At 38.1% G+C, this 9887-nt stretch overlaps 1 protein-coding gene and 1 long non-coding RNA gene across 3 annotated transcripts; one reads left to right on the top strand and one right to left on the bottom strand.

Moving 5' to 3' along the window:
- Positions 1–641: 641 nt before the first annotated feature.
- Positions 642–3344, top strand: LOC120423578 (uncharacterized). Its single transcript, XR_005606256.2, has 3 exons — positions 642–1631; positions 1688–2390; positions 2459–3344. It is a non-coding gene; the product is annotated as an uncharacterized LOC120423578 (long non-coding RNA).
- Positions 3345–4514: 1170 nt separating this feature from the next.
- Positions 4515–9854, bottom strand: LOC120423587 (uncharacterized). Of its 2 annotated transcripts, none has more exons than XM_039587449.2 (4): positions 9752–9854; positions 8855–8909; positions 7871–8155; positions 4515–7478 (listed from the first exon to the last, which is right to left on the bottom strand). In XM_039587449.2, exon 4 carries the CDS (start codon positions 6121–6123, stop codon positions 5197–5199), a length of 927 nt encoding a protein of 308 aa, XP_039443383.2. In that variant the 5' UTR covers positions 6124–7478; positions 7871–8155; positions 8855–8909; positions 9752–9854; the 3' UTR covers positions 4515–5196. The 2 variants fall into 2 exon arrangements, with proteins under 2 accessions (XP_039443383.2, XP_039443384.2); XM_039587450.2 differs by lacking the exon at positions 9752–9854 and adding an exon at positions 8963–9014.
- Positions 9855–9887: the final 33 nt, after the last annotated feature.

The raw sequence follows: 9887 nt of genomic DNA, 5'->3' as shown, positions 1-9887 counted from the left end.
ACTAAATAGCCATACTTCTATGGGCTCTAGTACAACTTGAAATAATGATGTTTTTAAACGTTTGCGGCTCTTCCGGAACGTCCGTATTCCCAGCAAAACTTTGCATCTATTCTTAACTTTTGTTTAGCCTACATTCACTCACCAATTTTCGTTGAATTTTAATTCTAAACTTTTTTCAACCAGAGTAGAGTATTTTTCACAACTTTAAACACTTATTTAACACCGATTTCCGACAATAACTTCTTCCGGACGCACAAAAAAGCGGCTGCCTCCAACGCTTCCAGTGAGCAAAATGGCGCCCGGCAAAGTATTTCACCACTCGGCTCGGCCAGACTGCACAAATCGACGGACGACGGGCGACTGACGTAGCGAGCCGATGACAGGTGGGATCAAGTGTTTGGTTTGCGATGTTTTGGGTGTAGTGTTGCCAGATTGAGGCGGGACTGCGTGAATGAATTTCGGGCGAAACTTTTGACAGTTGGTTGTTTGTGTGTGTGATGTGTGTCAAGATTTCGGAGCCGGATTCACCAGAAGGTAAGATTATACTAGTGAACTGAATTTTATTTTGTACTGCTATGTGCAAGCATGTGGAAGCAACAGTTTGGAGATTCAGTTCACTGCCAAAGCTTGAAAGGGTAAGTACTGTCAAATGCTCCGTTCAATGCTAGCTTTTTGGCTTTCACTGAATTTTTTTTCTGTGAAATAGAGTCGTTAATCCTGTTTTAGTAGTGTTCACAAATATATAAATCGTGAATCAATTGTAAAAAAATCGAAACTTCAATTCCATGGAAAGGATTTTTTTTATGGATGCGAATGCATGAATCATTTCCTGCGCCATATTGATGAAAGTATGTAACAACGCGTTTAAACGCGTTGTACCCGCGTGAATGTGTTGAGCATGAATGAATGAATGAATGGATAAATGATTGAATGAATGATTTTGTAAAATGAGAGAAAGAAAGAATGAATGAATGAATGAATTGAATGAATATCATTCCTGCCAAAGCTAGGCAATTCGTTCATCCAAATGAACTGTCCTGCTACATATGCACAAGATTCTTGGATTTTATCCAATTAAAGCATTAGGTTGAACGTCTTAACATTTTGATGTGGTTTTGTCTTGTTTAAGAAATATATACCCCGGATTTTTTTTGCTTATATAGCTGATTTGCTTACACACTTAAAAATTTGGAATTTTACATTTAACGCAATCGTTAATCTAACGTAAAATCTGATCGTGTAATTGTAATATTGATGTAAATCTCGGTTTATTTTGACGGAAATTGATCAAATTCCCATTGATTTAGCTCTACATCTTGCAAAACATAAAAATACGTCACAAAAAACCTAACATTACGCCTTATTTGATGCACATAACTGGAGCATCAAATTTGATGTAACGTTACATCAAAGTTGATGTAATCGTACATCTAATCAAACCCAGTTTTGAGTTCTTGGCTCTTTCGTGTTTGACAGTTCCGTGAATCATCACAGCAACCGCCATATTTAACAACGTGTAGAAAATTGTTCTTGAGATGATTTTTTTCGAAGATTTGCCGTACCATGACCCGGTTAAACCCGGGTTCTTCGCCAAATCTGGCGACCAAAGTAATTATAAACTGATAAACAAGGTAAGCTTGGTGAAATTTATCTATGTCTTGTGAAATTTACACTAATTTTTTCGCAGATAGCAGTCACCTGATTGCCGGTGTATCCAAATCAGAACCATGGACTGATCCGTAACAACGAGGAAACAGCAACGTTTCACTTGAGAGATCATGCAAAGTGCCGTTGGAGCAAATTCTTGTTAGGAAGAGTAAAGGGAGCCCAAACTGTGAAGTGAAAATGATCGACAATTCGGTTGAAAACAATAAACATAAAATGCACTGTGAATGGCAAGTGAATGGTGAAGGCATCAGAAAAATGTGACTGGCATGTGTAATGATGTGATGATTTTGGAGTTGTGCAAATAAAATAATGAGTTTTCGTAAACAAGATGCTTTCTTTGTGTACAATAAGAAAACGTTGATTCCAATAAGATTTCCCAACCCCAATGAGCGCAAGTTCCTAAAATCAATCTTGTAATATTACACGACCAATTCAAAATCAAGCGTGTAAAATTACACGACCAATGCATGGCGTGTAATTAGATGTAATTATACGTTTTATTTGACGCTCCAGTTATGTGCATCAAATTAGACGTAAATTTACACGTTTTTTTCTTAGTGTGTATGTTTGGCAAATTTTCAACCCAAGTTTGAAAAAATAGTGTCTTTTTGCTTCTTAACTCATCTTATCAGCACAGACCGCAACTGAACTCATTAGCTAGATTTTACATTTACAGACTTCGACCCACCATCCACCATGCCATTTGTTCAAGATTCAGACTTGTATGTATTTTTATCAATGTTTAGTTTATGCTTCAAGTTAATAAACCCTCTTTTCCCTTCTTATTCAGTAGCAACAATAACCCGGACTCCAATCACAGCGAGGTTAGTGAATCAAATTATTATTGTGTTATCTTTTTCACTGGCAAAAATATGTTTATTTAATATTTATAATAATATTTAATTTTATTCATAGCCTCAGCCAAACCCTCACCAGTCAAATGATGTAAACCTGGCTCTACATCTCCCAGGCTTCCTTTGGGCCAGACTTTTGCAGCATCATTACCGCATCTCACTGGTTGTAATTGAGACTACAGTTTTGTAATTGTACATTTCGGAGCGATTTCAAAAGACTCGTTAAAAATGTAAACTCACATTAAGCTATTCGACATTGTTGATCTAGATATTAATAAAGTGGAATAAAGATGAAGATTTACTCTTTATCGTTCCATTATTTCACTACGATCTAAATCAACAATGATCGAGGACGGTGTAAGATTTGCATAAGTTTTTATTGTCTGCATCAACATTTTGAAATGTGGTAATGATGCTCTGCAAAAAACGGCTTAATATTTAACCCGGTCAGTTTAAATCGAATTCTCTGAAACAAATTTCTGTTCGAATCATAAAAGGAATCCATTCCAGCATTCGAATTCAACTGACTGTGAATGTGACTTCAGGTCAACGATTACTAATTGATTTCAGTTTTTTCAGGATCATCTAGCTAGCTCAAACTAGCTGGGATTTGAAAGTTGGACGGGCTTTTTTTTTCAGGGTGCTGGTTTAAAATTAGGTATTCAACAAAAAAGTGACCATCATAGCAGCTGAAGCAGGATTGTCGAAAGCAATCTTGAAAAAGTATGAATTATTTACTTGTCAACATAACTTATAATAAATTCCGAATGATTATTTTAACATTCTAAATCATGCGTAAATTGATTTCGTTGAACTAAAAAGAACGTTTTCTTTCTCCCTACATATTGCCCAGTATCCGCTTTTCGATCCCTCGATGTTTTTCTAACCCTCAACCTTAATGATCCTCTGACGTTGATTCAGATTCATGATTTTTTTTTCTAAACACATTGTCATAAACTGAATAATGTTTCAATTTGTTACTTTGTCCTAGCTCGAAACGCGCTTCCTTTAAAGCTGTTTGGCCTTTTTCAGGCGGAGTATTGATTTTAGACATTTGACGTTCGTTAAAAAAAATCTCTAGAAATTCACTGTATCCCGCCTACTCTAAATCTGCCAATTGGGTCCAAAAAGCTTAAATTTGTGGTAGGTATAATTGTTCACAAAAATAAAGCTTATTTTTCTTATTACAATGACCGTTTGTACGACCGCAAAGGATTTAAAGTTGATTTTTAATTCAATTTTCAAAATTATCTTCGCAGCAACTTTTGACAGAAAGCATCCTACTTGACAGCTCGTTCCAAGGGAACCATAGTTGATTAATCGAAAAAATGTTATCCTGTAATTTTTTTTGCATTGAAATGAAAAAAAAAGTAATCAGAAAGGGTTTTTAATAGTGTTTTACAGTTTTACTTAAAAATTGGCATAGGGCTGTAGGTCCCTATCAGTCATCGTTGGGCCTGATGTCATCGTTTACAGTATTCGAGCAGCTTTTGCTTATTTCTACAATGTATTCCTTATGGAAGAACTGTCATTTCTATTACTCAAATCTGGTACTCTATTAAAAACAACATTTCTACAATGGAGCATTTCCATTCGAGCAGTTTTTTTTTCTCTTTTCTATGGGAGAACTGTCATTTCTACCACTCGAATCCGGTGCTCCATTTAGCAAAAAAAGCAAAGCAATCCACTTTAACGACATTTCTAGGCGTCCGAAGGTTATGTGTGGTGAGTCACCCATAACCTCTTTTACGCAAATGGACTGACGTTTTACTGCCCCATCCGATAGAAGGCTAGGAGGATAAGGATAGCAACTTAGGGATCGGCAGCCGAAGCCGCTAACCACCGCGCCACGAGGCTTCCTGAATTACAGAAACGTTTAATTAAGATTATGAAGATGGAGATTCAAACTTATTTTTTTCTAGATATTTAACAATAGACGTTAACCTATAGTTAACTTATTTCTTTCATCAAATAATACCACATTTATTTTTACAGTTTTCACGAGTTTATTGATTACAATTGTTTATGTTTTGAACAGAACTTCAATGTATACCATATTTATGTGAACTAACCCTGAGGTACCTTTAAATATTACGTCCTTGTCACGTAATATTTGAACGTTCCCTAAGGTTTTATATAGACAGGATTTAGGATCGTAATTTATATTGAACGGATCGTAATTTATAGAGAACGGACAACTTATATCAAAAGTACCTATCGAAGCCCAAGGACTGTCAAACGGATGTACCAAACCAGCAAAAGACAATGGATTTTGCTCGATTGGTACCTCCGTGTGACAGTTCTCGTGCTTCGATTTTTGATTTGAGTTGCCCGTTTTCTAATAAACTCTAGGTTTTATATCTATCACAGCATTAAATAAAATATATCGACCACGTTTATCACCCTAGTAAAAGGTTCTATAACCCGAGCAGACGGAAATAACTTGGGAATAACATTTTTTGATATTTGAAAATACTAGGCCAATAACATTTTATGTTATTTATTACAAGATTTGTTATTCATCGTTATGATTTTTTTGTTATTGGATTGTGTTGTAACTGTTGCTAGGCTACAGTGAAAGACAGTTTGTTGAGTAACTGTGGTTTATTACGTCCGACTTGTTGGGTGGCCGGGAACGAACTTTGCTGGGAGTGCTGATAGTTAGCATGGCCTACTACATCTCCCCCTTTAGGAGATTTGGCGGACGGCCAATCTTCCTGCTACTGAACTGCTTCACTGGTGGACCAGTTTCCGGTTGTAGCCGTTTCCGATCGTCTCGCGGCGGCCAAGCCAGGTGTGGTCCGCGATCGACGTATGACGGCTCGAGATGATTCGTCAACCAGGCGATGTTTGTGGGATGATCTGTGACCGCTTTTCCTCCTTCGGCGAGATTTTTGAGACCTCTTGCAGACGTTAGAGAGATGCGATGCTTGATCTTCGTTGAGAGCTTCCGAAATGTCCGCAGGGCCACCAACCAAGGATGAGGATCCAGATGGCCGGCGTTGGCGCAGGAACTGGTGTCGGCAAGCTTGATGGCGTCGCTCGATGCCGGCGACGGACGATGATCGGGTCCGGGAACACTGTCGGAGGGCTCCGTGCGGGGATCGTCGTAGGTTGGACTTGAGACGGCCAGATCGACGGGTTGATCTGGATCGATGACGGCCTCGTTGTCTTGCGGATTGTGTGTGCGAGCGGTGTGTCCAAGCGGTTCCGAGGATGCTTCCAGATTCTTGGCACGCAGAACTGTCTTGCAGCGTCCAAGCGATTCGTGGTGTTGATCCGGATTCATGGCACACAGCGTGGTGTCGGAAGCAGTATCCAGCTGCATCGGTACGGTCGTCCCGTTGAGCTCGGTGCGGATGTGCTTCTTCTTCTGCTTCAGGTCCGTCTGCACGACCTGCTTGAGGTTGGCCACACGGTGGCATTCTTCCGTTGCGTGGTTCTCCGGTGCGCTAGACACAGAGATGTGTGCTTCCTCCTGGGGCTCGTTGTTGGCAGGTTCGGAACTTGGCGAAACTTGATATTTCTCCAACATCAGGTTCTGCTTTGCAAGGAGCGCGTCCAGCCTGAGGATAACTTGCCGAAGATCCACGTCGGACATTTTCCTGGGCGGCTTGAGGTGGCAAAAAACTTCGAGAGAGCTCCAGGAAAATTTTTTTTTCCTCGTCGCCAAATGTTGTAACTGTTGCTAGGCTACAGTGAAAGACAGTTTGTTGAGTAACTGTGGTTTATTACGTCCGACTTGTTGGGTGGCCGGTAACGAACTGTGCTGGGAGTGCTGATAGTTAGCATGGCCTACTACAGATTGTTATTTTAATAACAGACTAATAACATTTTAAGTTATTCTTCGAACAAATCTTTGTTATTCTTTTTTGTTATTTTAACAACTAATCCGATCATCCCAATAACAGTTGGAGGTATTCTTCCATAACAAAAAATGTTATTCAAAAGTTGTTTTGGCTGTCGACCAATATCAGACTAATAACAAATTTTGTTATGGTAATGCTCACTTCAAAATAACTCATTGTATCTTAATTATTCACCAATAAAACCGAATTGAATTGAATTGAATTGTTATGGTAACGTAAACTGAGAACTGTCATTTCTACCACTCGAATCCGGTACTTAATTGTTTCGCTCGATTTCAAACATCTTCCGCGCGAGGCATGATAACGCTTATTGACCCGAATATATCTTAGTGCGATGGATCTAGTTAAGCTCAGTTGACATTGGATTCTAGCTTGTTTTTGTCTGGTTATGTAAAAAATCGAGCCGAATTGGCAGAAAAAAAGAGTCAGTTCGTAGATTACAAAAAAAGTTTAGTTTGAATTCTCAACTAAATTTTCAAAAGGTCATATCTGCATAGGAATCCCATGACTCATGAGTTGTTTTGAAAATTTATTCTAGAGTGGATCTGATCTGATCTGTGGACCTGAGAAGTGACATGAGTAAACAAAAATAATTTGTAATATTTGAACGTTCTCTCAACAATTTAAACTCTATGCCCAATAATTCTTTATTTTTTTTTTGTTTTGTTCAAACTAAACGGAATTTGTGGGTCTGGGATCTAGACTGTCAATCGAGCTGTAAGCCTCCATCAGTTTCGGATGATTCAACATTTTATGTCAGTTTTCTTTTAAATGAAGTCAATTTACTCCAAAATTGCTTCTTTCTGAACATTAAGCTGAATTCAAAAAAGACTGAATTGGGCGATGAAAACTTCATCAAAAACAAATATCATTTGAAAATCAGCAAAACGTAAGCTAAAACAAAAGCTGACTCATGCTGATACCGGATCAACCAGTGAGATCATGCCTAGCGTCGAAGGGCACATTGGACACTTTTCATGCTGTGATATTTTGACGTAAATTTTGCACCTTCAAGAAACTCATGAAATCTGCTTTCCCCTTTAGCTTCTGCTTTAGAAGCCAGGCTTGCCAAGGGCAGCAAGTTGGGCTGAAAGAAAAGTAAAGTAAAAAGATGCGTAAGTGCTGGATTTATTGCGTATGCCATTTTTTTCAGCTTGCTTTGATTGACAGTACCCAGTTCAGTTCAATTCGAACTGTGAACACAGTTCTGAATTCGGTTTGAACACGTAACTTGTATCTGTGCATAAAGGGCGCTTGGTTGTGGTTTGGCGTCAAGCGCGTTTGAATCTGGCATACTTTGGTCAAACTGTAGAGAAGCAATTACACTATACGGCTAACAGACAAACAACAACACGCATGCCAGGCAAACTGTCAAACACGAAACAGCATGAGTTTGTTTGCCACAGTGTAATAGCTTCTTAACTGGACATTGTAATTCTGACATCTACTTGAGATCAAAAAAAAAAAAAAGATATTTACGATTGTCTCGTCGAATGAGCTGAATGCACTGCAGTGCCTGCTCTTTTTCATTCGGATCCGCAGTTTCATCTGCAGTTTTCTGCAACAGTGCGATGGTTTTGTCCATAATTTGCTTCGCCATGTGTTGGTCGGGAATGCGAAGCTGGATTTCGATCCGTTCCGATCCGGACGGCTGAGGTTGAGAACCTTGGTTCGCGACCGCTGGAGTCGACTCGTTAAGGTTAACTTTTTCCATTTCATTCACCGGAACAGGAGGGTCTGACGATGCGTCTTTTTTTGGATTGGCTGAATAAAACAAGATTAAAATTCAAGGAAAAAAAATAAAAACAATTGGGTCCTAAAATGAAGCTTAGGTTGCTGATATTATTGTTTACAGCGATAAAGCTTATTTTTCTGAGTACAATGACCCTTTGTACGACCACAAAGAGTTTAAAATGGATTTTTAAATCAATTTGGAAAAATTAACCTCGCGGTCCTTCTTGACAGAAAAGCTCCTACTTGACAGCTCGTTCCAAGGGGACCATAGTTGATCCATCGAAAAAATGTTGCCTTGTAAAATTATTTTTTTGCATTAAAATGAAAAAAAGTGATCAGAAATGGTTTTTAATCGTGTTTTTTACCGTTGTACATAAAAATTGACATAGGGCTTTAGTACCCAATTGGCAAGACATCAGTTCACGATGGATCGACTATGGTCTCGATGAAAAGAACTGTCAAATAAGACACTTTCTGCCAAGAAAGACCGCGAAGTTGATTTTTCAAAATTGATTTAAAAATCCATTACAAACCCTTTGTGGTAGTATAAAGATTTATTGTACTCAGAAAAATAAGCTTTATCGATGTGAACAATTTAAGCTAAATTTTATTACCCAATTGGGATTTTCCTCCTCCATAGTTTTAAAATTAGCCAAAATTACCAATATCACGAAAAAAAAAAACTCTAGATTTGACCATTGCTCGGATAAATGTGGTGAATCTACTTACCTCCGCTGCTCATAATTACGCTGGTTGGCAAGTATAGCTCTTTTGTTCCCGTAATCTGAAAACAACAGAGTTATTTGAAAAGATTACAAACATTTACTAGAAATGTACTAGCGTTGACCGAAACTTGAGCCAAATCGTTGCGGGTTCAATTATCGACCTGCACGGAGACAAATCAATAGAGTTATCTATGTGCGCATGTATTGCGTGCAAAAAAAAAGTGAGGTTAAATAAAATAGTGCGCTAGTGTGCGTACGCGAAACGTCATAAAGTTCTATTACGAAAATCGTGAACAAGCGTTCGTGGAAATCGGAACCACAAACTAAGTGTTCAACTTCCATGATACGTTTTTGAAGAAACGTGAACGCTTGTTCACGATTTTCGGAACTGATAAAAAAACGCTGTCTTTTCAGTGTGTAAGTCCAAATTGGCTTTGTAACATAACAGCTTTTAAGAAATAATAATGTTGACTGTTTTCGCCGTTAAATGAGTGTTGTGTTTTGTTAAACGTGTTTTACTCATTCATGCGATGAATAGAGTGAACAGAGTCTTCGCTCTTGAGTTCATTTAAAGTTTAACGCGTTGAAACCTGTGGCAACGCGTGGTTCCATCTTGATTTTTTTGGTGTTTCAAAAGTTAATTCGCGATTATTTAAGATTATTATACTGTACACGAAAAAGTATTACGACATGTTGGGCCGAAACTTTTAATTTTAAGCTATTGCACGGTTATGATTGAACATCTATAAAAATCTGCATCAATTCACGGTTTAATCCACGTACCTAGTTTTTTTTTTTAATTATTGAATGACTTTAAAGTCAAAGCGTTGACAAACCATAGTTTATAGAATAGTAATTACTTCATACACATTTTCATAACAAAAACAGTACAGTAGCTCACCTGATGGTTTATTTTTTAACCGAAATATTCCTGGAAGTTCGTTTAAGCGCTGAAACAGTCAGATGCAGACTAAAACTGAATTACTTCTGATGCCAGTACAAATACCAATACTAATACGAATGAACTTCTGGCATAT

The sequence above is a fragment of the Culex pipiens genome, chromosome 1 (assembly GCF_016801865.2).
Source record: "Culex pipiens pallens isolate TS chromosome 1, TS_CPP_V2, whole genome shotgun sequence".
Classification (NCBI taxonomy): Eukaryota; Metazoa; Arthropoda; class Insecta; order Diptera; family Culicidae; genus Culex; species Culex pipiens.
The sequence above is the reverse complement of the archived record's forward strand: the minus strand, read 5'-3'. Positions and strand labels throughout refer to the sequence as shown.